The sequence below is a fragment of the Patella vulgata genome, chromosome 9 (assembly GCF_932274485.2).
Source record: "Patella vulgata chromosome 9, xgPatVulg1.2, whole genome shotgun sequence".
Lineage (NCBI taxonomy): Eukaryota > Metazoa > Mollusca > Gastropoda > Patellidae > Patella > Patella vulgata.
The window spans coordinates 2,346,106-2,372,885 of NC_065887.2; the positions used below are offsets into that span (position 1 = coordinate 2,346,106).

The 26,780-nt window shown below is 37.0% G+C and overlaps 1 protein-coding gene across 1 annotated transcript in view; it reads right to left on the bottom strand.

Moving 5' to 3' along the window:
• Positions 1–5,023: 5,023 nt before the first annotated feature.
• Positions 5,024–26,780, bottom strand: part of LOC126832182 (muscle M-line assembly protein unc-89) — a 39,807-nt gene continuing 18,050 nt past the window's right edge. The window contains exons 2-7 of the mRNA XM_050562890.2: positions 14,130–14,411; positions 9,798–12,779; positions 8,975–9,221; positions 8,353–8,450; positions 7,337–7,534; positions 5,024–6,209 (exon numbers count right to left, since the gene is read on the bottom strand). Of these exons, the coding sequence (XP_050418847.2) occupies positions 6,040–6,209; positions 7,337–7,534; positions 8,353–8,450; positions 8,975–9,221; positions 9,798–12,779; positions 14,130–14,391 (3,957 nt within the window). The 5' untranslated portion in view covers positions 14,392–14,411 and the 3' untranslated portion in view covers positions 5,024–6,039. The remainder of the gene's footprint in view (positions 6,210–7,336; positions 7,535–8,352; positions 8,451–8,974; positions 9,222–9,797; positions 12,780–14,129; positions 14,412–26,780) is intronic.

Consider the following 26,780-nt stretch of genomic DNA (forward strand, 5'->3'; position numbering starts at 1 on the left):
AGGTAACTTGTTGTGGCTACAAATTCTTTCAGGAAGAACTCCTAAAACATGTAAAATGATGGGTAATAACCGGTAGTCATAGCAACAGGTTAGGTTAATATATAAGATGACAGCATGTAGTCATGGTAACAGGTTAGATTAATATCAGATGATGGCTTGTCCATGTCATGGTAACATCAAGGTTAGGTTGATAACATGCAATTATGGTAACATGTTAGGTTAATATATAAGATGATAACATGCAGTCATGGTAACGAGTTAGGTTAATATCAGTTGATAACATGTAGTCATGGTAACAAAATATAATATGGTGATATAAGTGGTAACATGAGATCGGTGGTATGAATTATAATATGAGATGGGTAGTAATGAGTTGTAATGTGAGATGGGGTGGCAAAATGGGGATACTGGTGGTAATGTGAGATGGGTTAGGGTGGTAGGGTGGGTTGGGTTAGGGTGACAAGATGGTAATATGGGTGGCAATATGAGATGGGTGGTAATCTGTGATCGGATAGCAACATGGGGATATGGGTGGAAACATGGGGATATAAATGGTTATATGGCATGGGTGGTAATATGTTATGGGTGGCAACAAGGTGATATGGGTGGACACATGGGGATATAGATGGTAATATGATATGGGTGGTAATATGGTGATAAGGGTGGCACATGGGTGAAAATATCAAATGGGTGGCAAGATAATAATACAAATTTTACCAACAACATAAGCTGGTAAAATGGCAAAAATTTTGAAAAAACTCTGTTCTACATATCATTTGTAAATGTAGAAATGGAACACTCCCCTTGCTAATTAATATATTTTAAATATATTTTTAGAAGGGGGGGTAGAGGGGGCTGATGTCTTCAGTCTGGATACATCCATTATAAAATACTCTAGTTAAATGGATCAATATGCACCAGTCATGTACCTTAATCTATATACAGGTGGAGAAAACCCACGAGGTTAGACAGGCGACCCTACTCCCTGTCACGTATATAACCAGGGAAGCACATCCATTATAAAATACTCTAGTTAAATCAATCAATATGCACCAGTCATGTACCTTAATCTATATATAGATGGGTTTAAAACTATACCACCATTAACAAGCAGTTGCCATGCAAGACACAACCAACAATTTTCAAGAGATGGACAGAGAACAAGCTAAAAAAAAAAAAAAAGCGATTTTCAAACAATAAGGGGTCATATTCCAGGATGTTACAGTCCGACATCCATCAATATAAGAGAAACCGAGATCCGTTAGGAAATAAACATACATTTTAAGTTTAATCAAAATTGGATAAAAATTCAGACCTCTAGAGGGACCACAACCCAGGAATTTATACACAAATATCGCAAGGAGCTGAGATATTTGGGTTATAAATATACATTTCAAGTTTCATAAAATCGGATCAAAAATTGAGACCTCTAGAGTATCCACAAGCTAAAAACCTGCTTTTTCATACATTCATGGGGGGAGGGGGCATAATCCATGAGATTACCGTCCCATACATAAAAATATCGAAAGGAACTGAGAGTGTTGAGATATAGACCTACATATCAAGTTTTGTCAAAATCTGTTAAAAATTGTGACCTGTAGAGTGTCCATAACAAAATGTGAAATGGTGGAAGGACAGGTGCGACGACAATATACATCCACATGAAAATGTGTATGTATAAAAATACTGCATTCAATTCATACTACTAGTCACTATGCATTACTGATTGGAGTAAAATAAAACATGTTAGAAAGGAAATGAAATGAAATGGGGTTTAACGTCCTACTGTTCTGCTCCTAACCTGGGCTAATGAAGACGGGCATACACCATACAGTGTGCTATGAGCGAAATTTTGCCCGGGCAGCGGCACTATCGCCAAGGGATCTTTTAAGTGCATTCCAATGAATACACGGGACCTCAGTTTTTCGTCTCATCCGAAGGACTAGACAGCTGTCCTTGTCAGGCCCTCCGTTCAAAACAAATTAGATCATCAAAATTACTTATTATATTTAAGTGGTCATTATTATTTTTCATTCAAATTTTTGAAAAGTTTAACTGGTCAAAATATTTCGACCTAGAAATTTCTTTTAGATTATTAAAGGAGAAATCCCCAATATATGTTAGTGAATAAAACTGGATTATTCCATGTGAAGGAATCTTGCAAGCCCTTATATATACTAGGTAACACATAACTTTTCACCTTCACAAACCATGGATATCTTATTGATACAGTCAAAAGACTCCGCAACACAGGAAATGCTCTCTAATGAACCCACGGGTTCATTAGTCCACCGATATCTATTATTGGGGGATGGGTTAGGGTTAGGGTTAAGGTTAGACCACCGATATCTATTATTAGGGGTTGGGTTAGGTTTAAGAATTTGGGGGACTAGTGAACCCACGGACTAGTAAACCCCTCTCTGCAACACGTACCGGTAACTAGCCATCTCCACAAACCCTTGACAAGTGAGAGCCACGTTTGTAACATACCAAAGCTTCTTCCCACCTGCCCTCACCAGGATTTGAAACAGGGACATTTGGGTCAAAAGGCCTGTGGCCTACACAAGGGATCTTAACCGGCTGATTATAGTTGGCATGAGCTGCCTCACTTTTGAAAAAGCTGATTGATAAAACAATGAAGCGGCCATTATGGTATCCTAAATCCATCAACTTTAGGCTCAATAATTACAAAGAGGTTATTATTACTTTAAGAAGTTAATGAACAGGCTTGGTAACTCCAATAACAGTCATACCTTAGTGAGAATCGGTCATATGGTTCATATGAAACAAGTAATTATCACATATAACGGTAATTTTGATAATCCTGTAGGCCCTACACTATATAATGTTGTCCTAATATATACAGTACGGTAATTCAACCATAACCATAGTGATTGCAATCGAAATAAAATGAAATATGGCTTAATGTCTGTCCTACTCTTCTACTCCTACTGGGATAATAAAGATGGGCATACGCCATACAGCAGTTTGCTATAGACGAAATTTTGCCCGGACAGCAATTCTACATCCTACTCTTATATCAAATTCCTACTGCCAAGGCATTTTTTACATCCACGCCAATATGTACAATGGACCTAGGTTTTCCGCCCCATCCGAACGACTATATGCTGTCCCTTGCTAGGCTCTCGGTCCTGCACCAATGACAACCCTGGGAAATCCTGAAGAACTTTCTCGACCAACGCATTGATCAAACACGGGGACCATCGGGTTAGCAAGCCAATGTCTTACTTAGTCACTGAGCCACCGTGGCTCCCCGAATATATGGAATCATAACGTCCCAATATAACTTTTTATTTCATTTCAATATCATATCACAGATCTTTTATTACTGTACAATAAATTTTAAAATATAAAATTTGGCAGTATAAAATAATTATCATAAAATAATGGTTTTTCAATAATGATAGGAAATCTCTGGAAATGTTGACGTCGCAGAGTGAGTTAATGATAAACTAATTGCCATAAAATAGAAAATAATGATCTTTCTATAATGATTCAAAATCTAAATATCTGGAAATATTCCACAAGTGAGTTAATAATGAAGGAATGTTTATTTGAACAAAATATAAATTTACATTTTAATGATGTCCTTGAAAAACTTATTCAACAGAACCATTATAATACAAAAGGTACTAATTTAATATCGCTTTAATCTTTAAAAAGGGATAAAATCTTTTAAGATATTTTAACTTTCAATAATAAAATAAATTGGAATAAAAACTTGAAATTTTAACTTTTGATAATAAAATAGATTGGAATAAAAAATTGAAATAAATGTGTCATTCAAAATAATATGGAATGTACTTCAAAATCAATCAAATTTAACCAAAAATCAATATTAATTATTGTTTAATTATTAGTAAAATAAACGATTGTCTTATCAAGAAAATAAGGGTAAGTTTCACGATTAATAAAAACTTTGAAAAATGTAAAAATCATCTAAAAAATCAACAAGAAAAATTTAATAATGATTAATGATAATTTTAAAAAATAGTTTTTTAATAGTAACAATAATATTAATAATCAAAAACTACATGTATAATACTTACATAACCTTAGAGAGTTTTTAAATTAAAAACTTAATATCTTTACATTTTACAAAACTTGGAAATATTAAAGTAATAATTCCTACTAATAAATAATGACTTTTACTAAAATATTTCTACTATCAATTGATGAGTTCTATTAACAAACTATAATCAATAATAATAATAATACCCAATTAAAAAACAATAAAAGTCAATATATTCCAAGAGATATATTTTGGTAAAAAATGATAATTTGGTGATCTGTTGGGTCCATTGATCATGAATAAATTATATGTAACTTTTAACAATGGGGCGATTAAAATCCTTAATTAACTACTTCAACACATGCATTAACAGAACAAAAACCATTTTAAACATCATCAAAAACAAAACAAATCAAGCACATTCTCTTCAGATTCAGGTACTCTTTGGATAAAATAATACAAAACTTGTGTAGAATCTGCGTCCAACAGGAATATGAAAAAAATGGATCGAGGAATCCGATACGGAAGTGTTCTTCACTAGATAAATATTGAAGTAGATAAACAAAAGTGACACTAACACTGCGTTTACATCGTCAGATATTATTAGACCAACGTTTTGAAGAGGTATATATCCTGTTTTTTCGAAACGCTGGTGTAATAATATCTGACGATGAAAACAGTGTTAGTGTCTCGCTTTTGTTTAATTATCTACTTTGACAAAATAATAAACAGTGTTGACTTTAAAATAGCAGATTAGATTTTTTTATAAAATATTATCAGTGTGTTCAAACTAAAAGATTTTTATTCGTTTTGAAATGTAATTTGAATATCAAATCAAATCAATAAATCAATTGAAGATTTATATGTTTGTAAACTTAAGAGAACCTGAATCCTTTCAAAACAACCACTACACCAGACAATGATATTTAAAGAACACTTCATTTTGTACAGCCGAGTGATATTTTTCATTTTGTAGAGAGTGAGAGAGAGAGAGAGAGAAAGAGAGAGAGAGAGAGAGAGAGGTTTAACGTCCACTCGACACAAGCTAGGTAATTTCAGGACTAACATATGGTTCAATTTTATTTCAGTAATCTAGCAGTGGGAGGAAACTGGAGGACCCCGAGAAAACCCCTGAAGTTAGACAAGTGACCATACTCCTCGTCACGGACAAGCGGGGAATCAAAACCTTGTCATCTAAATCAATGACAGACCTTATGATCTAAGGCACCTGCGTTAAAACCATTCGGCCATCCAATACCTCCTGTTTCAGCGAAATAATTATGAAATCTGGTATCATTTGACTAAATAAATCAAAAGTTCATGTTGGATTTTGAAGCTCACGTTTACCTCTTTTGTTCATTTATCAGATGTCAACTCAAATATAATTATTAGAAGTAATTAATTATGACATCACCTATTTTTATATTTAATTTCTTGTATCTCTCTCTCTCTTCGCCCCCGCCCCTGCTGCGCCCCAACCAAAAGAATTTTGTTTAAATTAGTTCATGTTGTCTAATAAAAAACTTTATTTTAGTCAAGGCAGCTTAAGTTTAAAAAAAAAAAAAATGTGTTATTCCAAACACTGAGAAAGAGATTGGTCTCTTTCTTAAGAATCAGTTCAGCATATTGAGATCAAAATAAGGTGTTCTTTATAAAATAACATCATGGTCATTTTAAAATTCATTCAAACAAACATTCATGCAAACATGCTTTAAATTCTAAAGCACACACAGAGATGGAGTCGATCTGATTATCCAAATGTCTCATATTAACACATTTTTTTAGTTTGTGAGTTGTTTTTTTCAGATAGGAATGTATTTTTATGCATTGTGCTTTAAGCCTGTCTTCCATGTATGCGTTTCCACTCGTTTTCCGACAGTTACATGGAAACAGTCCCATTACATTTGTATCAGACCAACTTTTTCACTGGGGGAAATGCAACCATGGAAAACATGCCTTATACAAACTTTAACATAACATATCATGGGCAGATAACTAATACTACACTAACGACTGAGGGGGAGTTTTCCTTCCGTGAGTTTATGGAAACCAAATGCTACAAGGGTAAAGGCCGCAGCAGCACCAAATAATTTAAGGTAGCGAGTACGAACGTCTGATTCTGAGGCTTGTGGAACTTCTTCTGCAGCAGATAAACCACTCTCTTGTTCTGTTGCAGCTAGAAAATAAAAAAAAAGCAAAACGTTCAAAACTTGGAAAATCCTGATGAACTTTTGCTGCCAATGCAAGGATCAAACACGCGACCTCCAGATTAGCAATCAGTGTCTCACCCACTTAGTCACTGTGGCTCCGGGTAATTGGCATAGAATTATCAAAGGCTGAAATGTCCAAAAACAGTTTAGGATGAGCAATGTGTACATATTCAACAAGATTGGGAATGGAAGGGTTGAGATGGGATAGGATGGGGAATGGGATGAGATGAGATATTAAAAAAAGAAATTTTATTGTTTGAGTGGCATTTAGCAACTGGATGAGAATAACACATGACACAATTATATGGAATACAAGATACTTGAAGGGTTTATTACAGAGACGTTTCCACGAGGGTGCTATCGTCTTTATCAAGCAAAGACATTTCAGGTTAAAGAATAAAATGCTTGTGGCTGGTTAGAAGAAGGGAGAGAACTATAGAGTATTATTTGTTTCTTTTAATTGAACCTGGAAACATTCCATAAATTTGAGCAGCGGTGGTTGGCATCTGCTTTTATCATATAAGAAGACCCGAGACAATATTTCTGCTTATTTAGGTACGTCCATATATATAATTAGAGTGGAGTGAGGTCAAAACGGAGGGAATGATGATTCGAACACTTGTTTGTTTGACATTATTTTGATGAGAGAGAGAGAGAGACAGTGAGGTCATTTTGAAACTAACGTATGGTTCAATTTTATTTCAATAATTCTCTTGCGGTTGGACAGGCGACCCTACTCCTTGTCACATACAACCTGGGAATCGAAACCACGCCAGTCAACTCAAAGACAGACCCCCCCCCTCCGCCCCCCCCCCCCCAAAAAAAATGGAATGGGACTTAACGTCCTACAGTTTTGGATCGATTTTATTTCGATGAATGTAAGAGAAATAATATGCTCTGTGTGAACAGTGTCAGAACCATTGCCCTCAACCCAGCTTTTCTGGACATAAAAATTGTTGTTGACCATTATCAAACCCAACTAATGTGATATATCTACGTAAAGCTCCTCAATTCTGTACTGACCCTGGAGAAGAGGAAGTTGTATTTTTAATTCATAGTCAAATATTGCAATATCCAAAATAAAATTAGTTACCTTCAACTGTTAATATCACATGACAGGAAGTAGAACCTTCGCTGTTACTAGCTTGACATTCATACTCTCCAGAATCCAGAATGGAGGATTGTGGGATTTCCAGGAAATGTTGACCATCTGATTGGTAGATTCTCATCCTCTGATCGGATTTTAACTTCTGTCCTTCCTTCAACCAGTTGACCTTGGGTTCAGGATTACCTAGGGAACGACACAGAAACAGGATTATAGAAATTAACAGGGTTGATGTGAGAATGACGACTTTTTGGGGGTGGGGGCATGCAAACGACAAGACTCTGATCTTTGAAAGAAACAGGATTATGGAAAAACAACTGCAGTGCGATATGAGAAACATTCGAGGAGGGTGGGGTGGGGTTGCCCCACCAGAAAGACTAAATCCTTATCGTTGCAAGGTTCTCACTGAAACTACTACTCCCGAAACTACTTTTCCCTAGACTGCCTAAAGTCCAAAACTCAAAACCAGTAAACAGCTCTTTAATACTTCACATCACTCCAGTGGTGCTGGGGGGGGAGTAATTCTTTACGACTTCTTTGTTTTACATCTGTATGCCAGTTTCGATGCATGTTTCAATGACGGAAGAGACGCCACTCGACGAAAATGAAGCTATTTGACTCAACAACCTTAGACAAATTAGAGGAATAGTAGAAGATTGTAACTGAGTTCATTTTTAAAACTGTTGCTCCCTAGTCACTGAAACAGAGCTTAAAACCCTTCTTGATCCTCCCAATGAAGGTATTTGACTCTGCAACATTTCTTAGAAGAGTTAACTCTAGAAGATAAAAGTGAGAGAGAAATGGGGTTTAACTTCCACTAGACGCAAACTAGGACATTTTGGGACTAACATATGGTTCAATTTTATTTCAATAATTCGCTTGCGCAAAGGGGTCTTTAGCAGTGGGAGGAAACTGGAGGACCCAGAGAAAACCCACGAGGTTGGACAGGTGACCCTACTCCTTGTCACGTACAACCGGGGAATCTAACTCTAGAATATTCTTACCTTGTACTTCACAAACAAATTGAACCTGATCAAATTCAGATACTGTTGTGTCTTCTGGTTTTTTTGTAAATTTTGGTAGGGATAGTGTAGCTGTAACACTGTAAATACACAAATATTATATACAGATAAACTATTAAACCTATATTACAAAATATTAGTAGTAATGTGATGGCTTATAATGTCCTTGTCTTGCCTTATGTCCGTAAATTTGTCTAATTGCAGTAAAATAAAAAAAGAAATTCACAAGGTCCCAAATCATTATAATGCTCCAGATAGAGTAATTGTGAAGCCATTTTGGATAATGTCTATTGAAGATGGGTGTACGCTATGCAGCGTGCTTTGAGTGGAGACAACGGTGTTAGGCCTTCTCTTATTTCATTGGTCAGGAGAAATTTAACATGTAGCTATTGGTAAACAGAGGATGTCGTTTTGGTTTTTTTTTGTCCCATCTGAAACCTAACAGCTTACCATGATAGTCAAAGTTAATGGACTCCTGATTAGAATATGTTGGGTACAAATCGTGACAAGACATAGGAACCACTGCCTACGGAAAATTACTGTTCCTTCACATACAGCCATAAAAATAAAATTTACCAAATGTGACCCTACTCCCTTTCCTTACCTGATATTCTCGTTTTCCATTATCAGTTTATCCTCCTGTCCTGGTGGCACGGAAACATTCACGTGAACATCATTTAAGATGGTTCCCTCAGCATTGTGGGCTGTCAATGTGTACGTTCCACCATCACTGTTTTCAGCTTCGCGAATTTCCAGTGAATAAACACTGTCTTCTGTTACCAAGGTGATTCGCTGACTCTCACAAACTTTCTCTCCTTCTTTAAACCATTTAACATCCGGTTTAGGATTTCCTGAAGAAAAAAAATATAATATGCAAGAAAATAATGTTGAGTCGATTTTGTTGTGATCCCAATCGATTTATTTTAGTCCTTTTCAATTCTAATCAAACCAGGAAGTAGTACCTGAACGACATCTGAAGCAGAGAAACTATACTTAAGCTTGAATTGGATAGATAAAGAGGAGTTATATTCTTTTAGTAACAGGCACCGGCAAGCTTTGTTACAAAGGATGATTCCCTTCCTTTCATAGTGGTCGAAAGATCTAATGCGCGTGCTTTAGATCATACCGATGGTCATTGAGTAAAGTGGCATGGTTTCAATCTGACAAGCAAGGAGTAGGGTCACCTGCCCAGGTGAAGACCCCTATGCATAAGCAAATTATTGTAATAAATTGTAAAATGAAATGAAATGGGGTTTAACATCCTACTGTTCTGCTCTGACTGGTCTATTGAAGATGGGAAATAAATTGCACCATGTTAGTCCCGAAATGACCTAGGTGACATTAAACCCTATTTCTCTCCCTCTTTCTTGAGTTTGTTTATTTCAGGTTGATATAATTCCAATTAAGATTATTTTAAAAACATTTACCAGTAACTTCCGACATCAGATGAATTGTCTCCCCGGCCTGGACATTGACATCTTCTGGAACTTTAACAACTTCTGGTGGAAATCGTCTTTCTTCAACTTCCACAGAAGCTGATATCTTCAATCCTTGTTCATCATATTTAATATCTGAAACATCCACCTCGGCCTGAATGGTTGTGGATGATTCTTCTGTGGATATTTCAAATTCGCTTGTTTCAACAGATGTAGTTAAAGTTAGTTCTTCCTCAGTTGATTTCTTCTTAGTTTTCTTCTCGGTTGTTTCAACTTCTGATGAAAAGTACAATTCTTGATCCTCGGTTCTTTTCTTCTTTGAAACCTTCTCAGCTTCAGCTTCAAGAATTTCAGGAATATCTCCAACATCAGCTTTGTTAGGATTAGGTTCTTCTGACACCTTTGTGCTGACCAATTGCAGATCCTTCAAAGCTCCATCTATTGTGTCTTGAACTGCCTCAGAAACTTGAGGATCAGCTTGGGATGCAACTTGCGCATCTCTGACCAGTGATGTTAAATCACTTGGACTGGTGACCATCTGTCCACTAGATGGAATGGCATCTTCTAAACCTAGTTCTGATGCTTCACGAATGGATCCTTCTGAAAATTCAGATACTGTTTCTTCATTAATTGGTTCTTGAAGAAGATCCTGATCTTTGATATCTGAGAGCTCCACTCCTGATGCTTCCTCAGCAGGACCATCCAATAAATCAACAGTTTCACCTATTTTAACAGAATCTTTGGCCAAAAGAGAATCTCTGGTTTCTTGTTCCTTTGCTTTTAAGTTTGATTCCACAGAAGCAAGTTCTGATAAATCATCTATTTCTGACCCTGCAACACTAACTTGATCTGTATGTAGTGTTTCTTGACCTTTTAGTTCTGCTTCAGTAATTTCACTTTGACCATCTATAGACATTTCATCAGCTCTGATGGATTCTAGATCTGTTAAATCTGATACAATTGATGCATCATCTCTGTTGGATATTTCATCCACAAAGGCAGCTTCCTTTCTGGACTGTGATCTTGATTTCTTACTATCAGCTTGACTATCAACTGATAATTCATCTGCTACGATAGAATCTAGATCTGTAAGATCAGAAACAATTGAGGCATCTTCCTTTCCATCCTGGACTTCATCAACCAGAGCAATTTCTTGAGTAGACCTGGCTTTGTCTAAGGCTTCCTTCATATCAATTTGACTGCTAATGGATAATTCTTCAGCACTCATTGAATCTAGATTTGACACTACGGAAGCATCATCACTTACAACACTCTGTTCATCAGCTAAAGCAGTTTCTCGTGATGACTTGGCTTTATCCAAAGCACGTTTTTTATCTGAATCATTGAGTTCTTGGACTTGCTGAGATTCAATTCTGGATACATCTGTAAGTTGCGATGAATCTGCTTGATCTAGATTCTGTTCTTCAGTCTGGGACAAAATTTTTTCGGATGTTGCCTGTGATGATTGACCATCCCCTTCTTTGGATTCTAAAGCTGATACAAATTGTGCCTCGGTCAAAGTTGAGTCCAAAAGGCTTGGTGATTCAGATAAAGCTTCAATTGAACTTTCCCCAACACGAGAGGGAGTGTCAACCATGGACATATCAAAGATTCCACTATCATGTCCAAGACTTGTTGCAAGGATTTCCTTCTCATCCATTGGAATATCCAGGAGCCTGTCTTGTGGTAGGGATGCCTCTTGTGCTTGACTTTCAAGTTGTGCTCTCAGTTCTGCTCTTGAACTAGCCTCCTCTTTCCTTATTTCAGTTAATGACTCTTCTGAGAAAACCAGTTCTTCTAGACTTCCCGATTCTTGTTTACTCTCTGATTCCAAAACTTTCGCTTGAAGCTTGTTCCGGATTTTGGTCTCGAGCACGTCGCTTGGATTAAGGGGAGTAAGAGATTCCTCTGCTCCTTCTTCTGAGACCAAACTGAAAATAGAGCTCACACTGCCCATATCTGTGGGGAAATTATCTTTTGTCATGGTTTTCATTTCAGCAGTTAGGGTCTTTATTTCCTCGACTTTCTTAGTGTTTGTAGTTTTAGACTCCACATCAAAACCCTGTGTGGACTTTTCTTCAATTTCCATTTCAACACTCATTCTCTTCTTTCTCTTTTTCTTACTTTCGATTTCCACACTACTTTCCATTATTAACGAGCTGTCTACTTCTGCAGAATCAGTTTCCACTGTGGTTTCATGTTCTAGAGTTCCTTCACGTGAAGTGACATGGCCATCTACTTCAATTTCAGACGACACAAGCCTTAGACCACTTTCTTCAACTGTTGTTCTAGAGGAACTGGAAGAGTTGTCAAAAGAACTCTCTGAGGCTTCTATTAGCAACTGGGATTCAGATTGGGATGCAGATCGTGAGCTTGTTCCAGACTGACTTGAGGTTATCTCTGAGTCTATGGATATTTTTTGAGAAGACGAGGATTCTGACTGGCAGGCTTCTATTGAGGTTTCTGTGGATATTTTGGAATTTTGTTCAGATCTACTGGATTCTATTGCAACTTGTGAACTTTCGGCTGTCATTTTAAATTCTTCCTGAGATTCAACTGATGTTTTAGAACTTTTAGAAGATACATACTCTTCCTTTTTACTCATTTTAACTTTCTTTGTGGAGGACTCTTCATAACTTTCTTCATAATAAGAGGATTCTTGCTTGGATGAAAAAGATTCTTCGTAATACCCATTTGATATCGATTTGTCTGTTTTATCTTTCTGTCCTTTTTTAACCTCATCCAAACCAAGTTTAGCGCTTAATTGATTTTCACGATTCTCTTCACTGACCAAATCCTCAAATGTTCTCTTGCTTCCAAATTCATCCAAAAAATCTTCTCCACCAAAATCTACTTGCATTCTTTTAGCGTAGCTTTCAAGTTCCAGTTTTCGTTCTTCGTACTCGGTGTCCACTTCGCTCATGGTCATCGAATGAATAGACATGGTGTCTTCATCTGGTAAGCCACGTCTTTCTGAAATAAAAATGGAGGATCATAGATATCAAATTATAATCTTTTGAAAATTCAAGTGTAAACAGATACAGAACAAACAGAAATACAATTTCATCAAGTGACATTAATCCAAATTATAAAAAACACCAGTCAAATAGCAGAGTGAGGTGAGTGACTCCGCTCTCAAAATTTTTAACAGTTTTTTTCCATACAGTGATTGGAGTGTCAGAATTTCATGATTTGTTACTAAATTCCAGTAAATATCAGAACCACCCGACCCCTCCATTAAATTGAAATATATACTATTCAAAAAAAGAAACGCATAGTGATGTTTCGTCATCAATATACCCTCGATCTACCATCGGCTCATTGCAACAAGAACTGTGACTCGTCGCTGAACCAAACTGTTCTCCAGCGTTGCTGTGGCCATATCCTGTGTGTCTGAACCCATTCAAGTCGGATTTGACGATGTCCGCGTATTTCAAAACAACAGCTCTAACGGGACGTCTGGCTCGTAATACGGTTTTAGCTAGGCGTCTATGGACTGTCTGGTCTGAGATCCTACACCGTCCAGAAATTGCTGTTGCAGTAGAGGTCGCTGTTGCAAACCGTTTCTGCAAATAACGTAACCAGATGTGACGATCCAGGGCAGGTGGAGTCACTCTTGTTTGACCTGAGCTTGTTTGAACTTTGCTGTCAGTACCTATCTCAAAGGTGAGAAATGGTACTCTGGGAAACATTCAGCAGCCTGCCTACATCTGTCTGGTATTCACCTGCTTTTAACCGACCGATAGCATTGTTGCATTGGTCTTCGTTCAGATATGGTATCACTTGGCTCGTTGAATGTTTACATGTGCAACTGATTTTGAAACCGAGAACCCCAGGATTTTAAAGGCCTTAGATTTGAGTTTCACACGAAAAGCTTGCGAAGTTGTTAAACGCGTGTGTCTCTTGGTGCAATCAAGCGAAAACAAATTTCGGCAAAAAGTATGACTAGTCACAATTAGTGACCTGACATTTAAAACCAATAATGAATTTCTTTTATCCTTGCATAATGACATTAAAAGCAAGTAAAATTTATGGAAACAACGATCCTGTTCAAATAAAAAAATTGTGAAAAATGGGCTGAGTGTTTCTTTTTTTGAAGAGTTTATATTCATTAGTCTAAAAGTTGTCTTGGGACAAGCACCCCACCTTCCCTACCCCAACTGAATTTTGATTCGATGAGCTGCCCCGTCACTCCCATATTAAATTCGTTCCAACGGTCATGAAATATTGATGGTTTTTTTTCAAACCTTCTCTCCTTGACTAGCCAAAAATTTCAATGGAAAATTGTTCCTAATCTGAATAACCAATATGTCTAGGACTTACGTCTGACAAAAAGATAGGCTGATGTTGAGGCTGTTCCTTCAGAGTTATCTGCTCGACATCGATACATCCCTTGATCCTTGTGCGATATCTCCTCCATGAGCATCGAGATGACGCCATCGTGAGTAAAGTCGAAGTTGTATCTCTTAACATGTGTAATCTCCACTCCATCTTTATACCAGCGTATTTCTGGGCGGGGGAAACCAAGCACACGACATTCAAAGCGTTTTGATCCCCCCAAAACAACTTCTGTTGATTCCGTCATAATGACACCTCACTCACCCCCTGAAAAATATCAATCAACGAAACTATGAAGTATAACCATGGTTACAGAAAACAGACATTTATATAATATGTACTTATTAACTATCAAGAAATTACCCAAAGAACTTCATGCTTCTGAGGATCAAATAATGGTAGGGCTAAATCCGCCCAGACACAACTCAAAAGGAACCTCGATTGAGTTGTCATGCACATTAAACTGCGAGACAACATTTTATGAATATTTAATCAAAATAGATACGGGGGGTTGGATGGCTGAATGGTTAGCACGTGCGTGCTGTATCATAAAGCCTGTCATTGAGTCAACTGGCATGGTTTCGATTCCCCGGTTGTACGTGACAAGGAGTAGGGTCGCCTGTCGAATCTCATGGGTTTTCTCCAGGTCCTCCGGTTTCCTCCCACTGCTGAGGACCCCTATGCACAAGCGAATTATGGAAATAAAATTGAACCATCTGTTAGTCCCGAAAGACCTAGTTTGTGTTGAGTAGACGTTAAACTCTGTCTGTCTGTCTCTCTCTCTCTCTCTCTCAACTGAATTAATAACAAACTTTATATTACGCATCAATTCATCCCACTTGAGTTTGCTCTAGGCACATAAAAGTGTTCATGTGGGTTAATAATAGTGACTAAACAGCCAGGTTTTCACACTTGATTTGAAGATAGACAATGTTTCCCATTTTTCGAATGGAATGTGGTAGCGAATTCCATAGAATTGATGCATTGTTCTGAAAAGTCCTTTACTTTCTTCATGTTATAAACCGATACATCTAACAATAGTTTATTCTCGGATATCAGCGTCACAAACAATTCTGGAAAACAGGATTCTTATAGACAGAAATAGACAGAATCCCACAAAATGTAAACTTGATCTATTATCAGGCCATTTACAGCTGCTTATATAAGACTTCCATTAACTGATCACAACAACGTTTGATAAACAACTGAACTACGAATCAACAAAAAATACCTAATAACAATGAAAAATTATAAAGCTAGATAGAACATCCATTATTCTTAACAATAACTAGTATTTAACATTACATTAGCATTTCAGACGAGTCAAAATTATAACCCTATCAAACATTTTGCAACCATATGGTGCAATGGAGAGAGAGAGAGAAATGGGGTTTAACGTCCACTCGACACAAACTAGGTCATTTCGGGACTAACATATGGTTCAATTTTATTTCCATAATTCGATTGCGCGTAGGGGTCTTTAGCAGTGGGAGGAAACCGGAGGACCCGGAGAAAACCCACGTGGTTGGACAGGCGACCCTACTCCTTGTCACGTACAACCGGGGATTCGAAACCACGCCAGTTGACTCAATGACAGACTTAATGATACAGCGCGCACTTGCTAACCACTAAGCCATCCAACCCCCCTGGTGCAATGGCATAAAGTGACTAACCAAATGTTTGATAAAACCATGCAATCTATTAAAGATACAAGGGCTAAATCTGTCCATTGCATGTCTGTTTTCTGGCATCAAATGTTGTATTAATTATTATTTAGAAATTCATTCACATGCAAAGCCCATAATAAACTCTCTAAATTATGGGATGGCAGAGATTTTAATGGATTTAAACATTCGCGAGATTTGAAAATTTAAAGTTAAAATGGTCAAGTACTGTTGTCAAACAATCGTTATTCCGCTCCACATATTCATTTTGCATTATCTATTTTTTTACTATTATAGGAAGAACGGGCAGCCCTTTATCTAAATCTTACATAATGTATCTTTAATCTGTTTTTGGACTGGTATTTTGATTTCAATAGATAAACTTGTGTGCAGTTGTCTTCGATCAGCTGCATTCTGGAAAACAAGGAGAAAGCCACAAAGTTCGGCAGACAACACTACTCTTTTTCCCTTATATATTTAGAGACAAATTGGGTATAACATTCACTTGGCATGAACTAGGCCATTTTGGGGCTTACATATGGTTCAATAAAATAAAACCAAGTACGAACAATCCAAACCATAAGACAGAATTCGAAGTCCTAAAAAACGTTATAGGCAAAATAGTGTATTCAAGCAAAATAGTGTAATCAGCAAATGGACTGCTCCTCGTGTACAAATTACACGACAAACAGTGGTAACAGGTGTCCGGAAGAGTAAGCTTACCCTGCCTGGCGCCACACCCGTCATAGCTGCATCCAAACTATTAGGCGAAATGTCGGTAAAATAGCGTGATTTTATTTCATTAATTTGCTTGCTCTAAAGGACAAGGACCTGGAGGTTGGACAGGGAATCCTTTAAATATGGGCTTGATACATTCAAACTAAACCCAAAGACAGACCTTATGGTCTAAAACTTATGAGTTTATGAGTTAGACCATTCGACCACCAAACCTCCCTTACAGATGACACACTTTCAGATCATAGACATAAAAAAAGGTAGCCTTTGACCAAACCTCCCTTACAGATGACACACTTTCAGATCATAAAAAAAGGTAGCCATTGACCAAACCTCCCTTACAGATGACACACTTTCAGATCATAAAAAAAGGTAGCCATTGACCAAACCTCCCTTACAGATGACACACTTTCAGATCATAAAAAAGGTAGCCATTGACCAAATGACAAACCTTGTGACAATAAACCATTCAGCCTAACAGATCCCATCGCCTTTAAACCATTCTATATATACGACTGTAATAAAGAGTTATTCTGATTATTTTATCATATCTATGATGTGTTTCTGGAGCCGTGGTTGCTCAGTGAGTGAGATAGTTTTATCCTAGAAAGTGTTGGCTGAGAAAATTCCCCACGATTTTCCAGCATGGTTTCCACTTATCAATGGCGCAGGACGAAGAGTCTGGCAAGGAACAACATCTAGTCGCTCGGATGGGATGAAAAATCAAGGTACCGTGTAAACATGAAAGAGCCCTTGACAGATGGAATTTGAAAATAAGAGTAGACCGTAGCTTTCCTGACAACATTTCCCTCATAGCACACTGTATGGCATATGCTTGTGTTCATTGGTTGGATGGCCAAATGGTTAGCTTGTGCGTGTTGTATCGTATGTGACAAGGAGTAGGGTCGCCTGTCGAACCTGATGGGTTTTCGCCGGTTAATTCGGTTTCCTACCACTGCTAAAGACCCCTATGCACAAGCAAATTATTGAAATAAAATTGAACCATATGTTAGTCCCAAAATGACTTAGTTTATGTCAAGTCGACATTAAAGCACATTTCTCACTCTCTCACGTTAAACCTCCATTTCATTTCATTTCTATGTAGGCCTATGCAGTCTTGATTAGCCCCATCTGTAGGAATTTATTTGTAATACAGAGTTATTGTGATTATTTTATCCTATCTATGAAATGAAATGAAATGGGGTTTAATGTCCTACTGTTCTGCTCCGACTGGGCTAATAAAGATGGGCATACACCATGCTATGAGGGAAATTTTGCCCGGGCAGCGGCACTATGGCCTACTATTATATCAAATTCCAACTGCCAAGGGATCTTTTACATGCATGTCAATGTATACACGGGACCTCGGTTTTTCGTATCATCCGAATGACTAGACAGCTGTCCTTGTTCTGCACCACTGACAAGGGGAAACCACGTCAGGAAAATCCTGATGAACTTTCTTGGCCAATGCAGGGATTGAACAAGCGAACTCCAGGCTAGCGAGCCTGGCTCCTCCTATCTGAGAGTTTCTATGTAAGGTAAGTATATACAGGTATATATGTAATATGATAAGATGTGAGAGGGGCACCTGTTTACACCTGTAGATACAGGTAAATATATGTATAAATAGATTCTCCCCCTACCTATATAATCAGGTGTTAATTTACTCTGATATAAACTCCACTACAGTCTGTTACATGTCAAACAAAATATTTTCTACCTGACGTACATTCCACTGAAAATACCAATCAGGGCTGTTATACTACAGGTAAATGGACACAGCAGGTAAAAATCTCACTGATAATGATTTTCGGACTTTTAATGCCACCCAATGTCGTTATACTACAAAATCAAATAGGGATTCAGGCCCCTTCAACACAAACTAGGTCATTTCGGGACCAACATATACTACAGGTAAAAATGCTTTAAACCTGGGTTATATTCAAAGTCGCTAATCGTATTTGTATTTTTTTAAGAAAAATATACCCGACTCATTTTTCACAGCTTAAATTTGAGGTACACAGGTAAATAGACATACTAGCAATCTGATTACAATACAGATCTATATTTCCTTTCGTTTTTTTATATTTCGATGGCCTCTACTACATGAAGATCTGACCAGTTGTACTGAGAGGGGCGCGTCAGATGTCATACGAGCGGCTTTTGACTCTATGACGTCAGATATTGATTAATCAATCAGCGCTGAGGTTTCTAGGGGTTTACCCACAGTTCAGTGTAGAGCATGTCAAGAATTCGCCGTAACAGACTGTTTCATTGACTAATTCCTTACATCAACAACACTTCCAGATCAAGTAAAACGAAATTTTGAATTATAAAAAAGGAAATGAAATAGGATCTGTGTTTTAATCTGGCCCCGAGTTCACAAAGCATTCTCAGACTTAAGATGAGAATTTACTCAACTTTTAATCACTGTTTATGACAAATATCTTTGATGCAGAAATACAAAACTTTGCACATAGTTTCTTATTGATGTATCTGATACATTCAAACAATAAAATTATTATAAAGGGCTATATTTTAGTTAAAATAAGGTGAACAAGTTTGAGTAAATTCTCAACTTAAGTCTGAGAATGCTTTGTGAACTCGGGGCCAGATCAGACATACTAGCTAAAAATGCTTTGAACTTCAGTCATATTGAAAGTTGACATTTTTCGTCAAGATCTTAATCCACACCTAAATGCACAAGTTCAGCACACATTTTTTTAACTGGGGGAGTCCCCCCTGAGCTATGGGTGCGTATAATTTAGGGGAATTTAACATTCTCCCAGCTTCAGGGCTCACACTAGTCTTCATTTTCTTTCTGCCGAAATGGATCATATTTTTTATGCACAAAACTGACTTTCTTTTTTTTCTTTTCTTTTTCTCCATCTGGAATACTTTATCTGCCAAAAATATGTGATAAAAAAAAACAACAACCTGGAATTAATCATTTTAAAATAGAATCCCTTCAAATAATTTTACCCAATATTAAAAGATGGTGCTGGCTTAATTATACTGTCTTCAGAAGATCCCAAATGTTGACAAATGTTTTAATTCAACATATTGGGAATACTGAAGGGAAATTTCACTGAAACATTTTTGGATCAATATTCCTTTTGGAGATTCAACTTTCATAATAAAGTAGGAAATGAAATGAAATGAAATGGAATGAAATGGGGTTTAACGTCCTACTTTTCTGCTCCGAACTTGGCAAATGAAAACAGGCATACATCATACAGTGTGCTATAAGGGAAATTTTGCCCAGACAGCGGCACTACAGCCTACTCTTATATGAAATACCAACTGATTAGGGGCGCTACGGCCTACTCTTATATGAAATACCAACTGATAAGGGGTCTTTTACGTGCACACCCTTTCTACATCACTGTCAAGGGGAGGGACCATGCCAGAAATATCAGCCTGTTTAACTATGTGTGAAAGATACTAAAGAAAGCTTTATATTGGTTCTGTGCAACTAGCTGAAGCCTGATTTAATAATAATACAAACAGTCGGATTTCATGTGCTTGGCGATAATTTGAATCATTTCTATATCCTTACTCAAGTCACCATCGAAATGAACAATGAGTTATACGATCACCCTGTTAATGTTTCCAAACGGCCGTTGATAATTAAATCAAAAAAAGTGGATAATCGAGACTAAGCTGTTTATATTAATGATTTTAGTAATGATGACCGAGACTATGCCAAAATTTCACCTGCTTCTTTCTCGGCTCATATTGGATCAATTTGACTGAAATTTTCAGCAAATTTCCTTTACAATATATAGTTTTTAACTATTATAGCGAGAACTGCCATCTCATTATCTTATCTCCCATAATGTATCTTTAATAAACCGAAATACTATAAGACATACATGTAAACGTTGAAATCGTATAGAGTTTAACCTCCACTTGACACAAACTAGGTCATTTCGAGACTAACATGTAGTTCAATTTTATTTCAATAATTCACTTGCGCATAGGGGTCTTTAGCAGTGGGAGGGAACCAGAGAAAATCCACAAGGTTGGCAGACAACCCCACTCCTTGTCACATACATTCAGAGATTCGAAACCACGCCAGTTGACAAAATGACAGACCTTATGATACAGCACACATGTGCGAACCATTAGGGCATTCAACCCCTCACAAAATCATGAGTTGTCAAATATTTTCACAAATAAGTCTATTTTAAAATCATGTGTTGTTGAGAGCAGGGTCAATGCGATAGCAGCAGTGAAAACCCTGATACAAGTCATCAATTGATGAGATGGGGCCTTCTAGCTGTGAGCCAAGCATCTTGACCCACTTATAGTCCCCCATTCGACAAGAGGCTGTAATGACCTTTGTTTATACTTGAGAACAGATTGAAAATTCTTGTAACATGTGGGAATTTGGCCAACAAAAACTATAGTTGTGATAAAAACTGTAGAATAATGTCGTTAGTAAATAATTAACAATTATACAGATGGTACTAATTCATCGTACATTCTCTTATATTATTCTAAGATAATAGAGAAAAAAAAAGAGAGAGAGAGAGAGAGGGTTGGTGGTCCACACGACACAAACTAGGTCATTTTGGGACGAACATATGTTTCAATTTTGTTTCAATAAATCGCTTACGCATAGGGGTCTTTAGCAGTGGGAGGAAACCGGAGGACCCGGAGAAAACCTACACAGTTGGACAGATGACCATGGTCACATATACATTCTAGATACTCTAATTTCTACTCGGTCTTCGACTCCCCACTAGGACGTCACAAGGAGTAGGGTCATCTGTCCAACTTCGTCAGGTTTTCTTCGGTCCTTTGATTTTCTTCCACTACTAAAGACCCCTATATGTACAAGGGAATTATTAAAAACAAATTGAACCATATATTAGTCCCAAAATGACGAAAGGTGGGGGACAATAAAGAGTAGGGGGCATCACTGTCCAGACAAAACTTAACTCATAGCACACTGTATAGCAATACCCATCTAAATTGAATTAAATTGAATAAAGAAACTCTTGGTATCTAAATTGGAGTCGTTCCGTTTAACTAATAGTAATTTTATTCCACATTTGAAAAAGATTAAATATTCTTTTTTATTTCATATTTAAGATATAAAATAACTAGTTTATCAGTATTTATCAGGATAACTTGGCTAACTGTTTACGGAAATTCATTTAAGTTGAACTGGTTCCCTAGTTGGAGCCAGATAAACCAAGCTGATTACCTGTAACAGTTTGAATAGTTCCACAGTTGGAGGCCAGATAAACCGAGCTGATTACCTATAACAATTTAACCTTCGTTACGGACAAAAACAACTGCTTCATCCTTGATTATACCTAACGAGCATATATCAGCATTAAACAGCATATATCAGCATTAAACAGAAATTACGTATGAAAATCTACGGGTATATTAAATCTAAGACTGCTACAAATTTACTCTTTACTAAGAGTACAGATAATAAACGGAAAAATCCCTGGTAATAGTCCAGTCAAGATTAGATCTCAATGATACCTGGTAATAGTCCAGGTAAAATTAGATCTCAATGATACCTGGTAATAGTCCATTCAAGATAAGATGTCAATGATACACTTATATAACTTGGTAGAAATGATCTGAACAGCAAACAGAAAATTATATAATTATATAACTGTACATGTAAGAGAGTGAGAGAGAGAGATGAATCTAGGAAAAAAAGTCACAGGTAAAAAAGTCACAGTAAAAAAAACACAGTAAAAAAAAACACAGGTAAAAAAGTCACAACTTATATATATTGTATTGTAGGGTGAGTATTTGATATATCTTTGATCTTTTAAGTTATTTGTCTTTGACAGTCCAGGCTGTCGTCGCCCAGGATGCCATCGGAAATCCACCTGTCAGGAAGGTCAAGAAGAAGTTTGTAAAGATGCAGACAAATGTGCTATAATGTATTAAAATGTCAGATGTGCTGATATGCCATATGTGCTAATACGTCAAATGTGCTATGATATCAAAATGTGCTGATTTCTAAAGACTAAAACAGTCTGGTTACATCTGTGTAATGAACATATGTGTAATGAAAGGTTAAATATGTGTTATTGTTTATATTGTTATTGAATTTGAATTTGAGATGTAATAAAAAAACTGTGACTTTTTTTCCGCGCACCAGAGAGATGGGGTGTTCACTCGACACGACTAACAATATGGTCAATTTGATTTCAATAATTCGCTTGCGCGTAGGGATCTTTAGCATTGGCAGGAAACCCAGAGGACGCAGAGAAAATCCACAAGGTTAGTTGAGGTTGGTTGTTATGTACAACCGGGAATCAAAACCATGCCAGCTGACTCTCAAACCAGGCCAGTGCTCTCTCTCTCTCTCTCTCTCCTCTATCTCTCTCTCTCTCTCCTCTATCTCTCTCTCTCTCTCCTCTATCTCTCTCTCTGATTGGAACCTGCTTGGTAACCTTGGTAACTTTAAAATGTAACTGACAGATTAATAAAATGTAACTGACAGATTAATAAAATGTAACGTAATTGGGTTGAATATCTCAACAATACAATATTTTGAGACTAACATATGGTAATTTTCATCTCAATTGCCACATATGCAATGCTTGGTGGTGAATTTTGCCTGAACAATAATATCATGTGCTTCTGCAATAATTTAGCAAATTCCAACTGTCACATCATCTTTTATATGCATGCCAATGTATCCACAATTAGAACTGTTTTTTGGCCCATCCACATGACTAGGCAAATGTCAACAATAAGAACTGGCGCTTGAAAAATCCTGAAGGACCTTCTCGGCCTACACCCCGAATCGAATCTGGGAAATGAAATGAAATGGGGTTTAACATCCTACTGTTCCGCTCCTACTCGGCTAATGAAGATGGCAATATGGTATACGGTGTGCTATGAGGGTAGTTTTGCCTAGACAGCGGCACTACGGTCTACTGTGATGTTGAATTCCGAATGCCAAGGGATATTTTATGTGCACGCCAATGTGTATACAGAACCTTGGTTTCCATCCCATTTAAACGACTATACATTGTGCCTGGCCAGGCCCTCAGACCTGAACCTCGAACCTGTGACAAATCTTTTTAAATAGCAGAACCAGCGCAAAAGGGATGAGAATTAACATTAAAGGGAAAATCTTTGGTGATCTACGGCATATTTAACCCTTTAACAGTCGGATTGTTTTGGGGGTTTCGACTAGGAAAGTATATAGTTAAGAGAGAGAGAGAGAAATGGGGTTTTGCGTTCACTCGACTCAAACTAGGTCATTTCGGGACTAACATATTGTTTAATTTTTATTTCAATAATTCGCTTGCGCTTAGGGGTCTTTAGCAGTGGGAGGAAACCGGAGGGGCGAAGAACGCCCATGAGGATGGACAGACGACCCTACTCCTTGTCACGTACAACCGAGGAATTGAAACCACGCCAGTTGACTCAATGACAGACCTTATGATACAATGCACGCACGTGCTAACCATTCGGCCATCCAACCCCCGTCATTTAGTTTTAAACTCGTGAATATACAAACGTTAATTCCATATGGAAGTCTGACAGTTAAGGGGTTAAGCTCTTTCAATATTATTTGGGGGGGGTTTAGTTTAAAACTAAATGCTAGTAGACAGTTATGATACAAAATGTTAAATATTTTATACCACTTAATAGAGGAATTCAAGATATTTCTACAGATTATAGATTTGTATGATTTATTCTTAAATATAAAGAGTTACAGGATATATTCTTAACATGGTCTGTCATTGAGTCAACTGGCATGGTTTCAATTCCCCGGTTGTAGGTGACAAGGAGTAAGGAGTAGGGTCGTCTGTCCAACTGGTTAGTTCTCTCTCTCTCTCTCTCTCTCTCTCTCTGTCTCTCTCTCTCAATATTCAAGCTACATATTTTATAAGACAGTGAAAATACAATGAATTGATTTATTCACTCAATCGTTATTGATACTCAAATATCTTTTTTTATCACTTTAATACAAGTGTATAAGCTAGTGATACAGGTATAAATACTATTATATATATATATATGTTACAGACAGGTATAAATACTATTATATATAGACAAAAGTGTGATTTATCAATGTTTAGGTATTTACCCTATACAAGGTTAAAAATCTTGTATTACTTCACTACCTGTATCTTTATATATATATCCTATATCTACCTGTAATATCCTATATATATATATATATATCCTGTACCTGTATATATACCTGTAGAACAACACACCTGGAGTTAATGCAATTCACCTCATGAGTCTATATAAAGATTTATTACACCTCTTATAATCATGGAAACTTTGTCTTGTCTTGGATTTATGGGAGCCACGGTGACTCGGTGAGTTAGGTTTCAGCTCACTTACCACAGAGTCCCTGTTTAGGTTACAGCATTGGCCGAGAAAAACTTTTCAACGTGGTTTCCCCAGGGAATTGGGTGGCAGAGCGCACTGTGTAGGTCATGCATGCAGTTCTCAGGTTTGTTTTGACATAGAGTAAGGTTGCCCGCCTAACCTAATGGGTTTTTTCTCGAGTTACATGTACTTCAATTTCCTCCCACATTTACAGATGCCTAAGGCTCAAGAGAATTATTGAAATAAGAATATTATACAATTTGTTAGTCCATACTATCTTTCTCTCTCTCTCTCCCCCCTCTCTCTCTCCCCCCCCCCCTCTCTCTCTCTCCCCCCCTCTCTCTCTCTCACTGATAACAAATTAAGTCCAATTATATAGTAAAGCTTCTATCATCAGCTTGTAGTGAGTTGTTACACCTGAGTTAATTACACACTAGACAGGTGTTAATACCTCTAGTTATTTCTACAGGTTATATCAACACTGTTAGTGTATAATTATTACTATCTTTCATCAATAAATAACCTTGTTAGTCCCAAATAACATATTCCTGGAGAAAACCCATAAGGTTGTTGACTCTAGTCCTTGACTTAATGACAGAACTTATCACTAGGGACCAGGTATCATTCAGATTTGATGAAAAAAGGAAACAAACTGAGCTTACCATCTATAATCTAATACAAATATTCAGTTAATAGATTGCCATGCAGAAAGTGTTAAATACCATCAACATTCATCAAATAACGCCCAGTCTGTGCTACCGTTTAGTTTAAGAAACACCATTTAGTTTTGACATCGGTCATCTAGTTTATGACCATTTAGTTTAGTTTTGACATCGGTCATCCAGTTTATGACCATTTAGTTTCATAAACTAGACAACCGATGTCAAACTAAACGGTAGCACAAACTGGGTGGTTTTTGATGAATCTTGATGGTATTTAACACTTTCTGCATGGCAATCTATTAACTGAATATTTGTATTAGATTATAGATGGTAAGCTCAGTTTGTTTCCTTTTTTCATCAAATCTGAATGATACCTGGTCCCTAGTGTATGATACAACAGGCACACGCTAACCATTCGGCCATCCAACTCCCCTGACAGACTTATGATCCAGTGCTTTAAATCATATGGCTATAAAATGGAGAACACATTTCCACCATCCAGATTCTTTGCAGATCGGTTTTTGTGGGGCCTCAAATGTTATATAAATTATAATTTAGACATATATTCACATGACAAGCCCACAATCAACTCTCTAGATCATCAGATGGCCGAGATTTAAATGGATTGAAACATTTAATAATTTAATTCAAAAATAGAAAATCAAGGCTTTGTTTATTATCGTAACAATGGTAGCAATAAAAATCAAGACTAAGTTATTCTTGAAACAATCATAGCATCGCTCAGATTAAAGTAATTTGAAGTTTTCAATATATTCCCTTGTCATGATCTATTTTTAAACTATTACAGTGAGAGCGTCCAACTCTTTATCTAAACTTTACATTATGCATCTTTAAGAAAATTGTGAACTTTAAAAATTGTCTCTCGATTAATATACTAATCTCTATTTAAACTCTGAATGACAACTGCTCTTGTAACCCTGTCTTATACCTGTAGTTATTTCCACCTGTTTAATCAACTCGGGTGTTATTAATTAGTTTAAAGGTAAAACGGTTCAACTGTAGTAAATATAAACATGGTGTCTTCACTAACATCATTAAATTTATTATTCAGGTGAACCATTACTTTTACATACAGAATATATGGTTAAAACATTTTTCTTATTGGATGGCCGAATAGTAGGCATGTACGCGCTGTATCATAAGATTTGTCATTGATTCAACTGGCGTGGTTTCAATTCCCCGGTTGTACGTGACAAGGAGTATGGTTGCCTGTC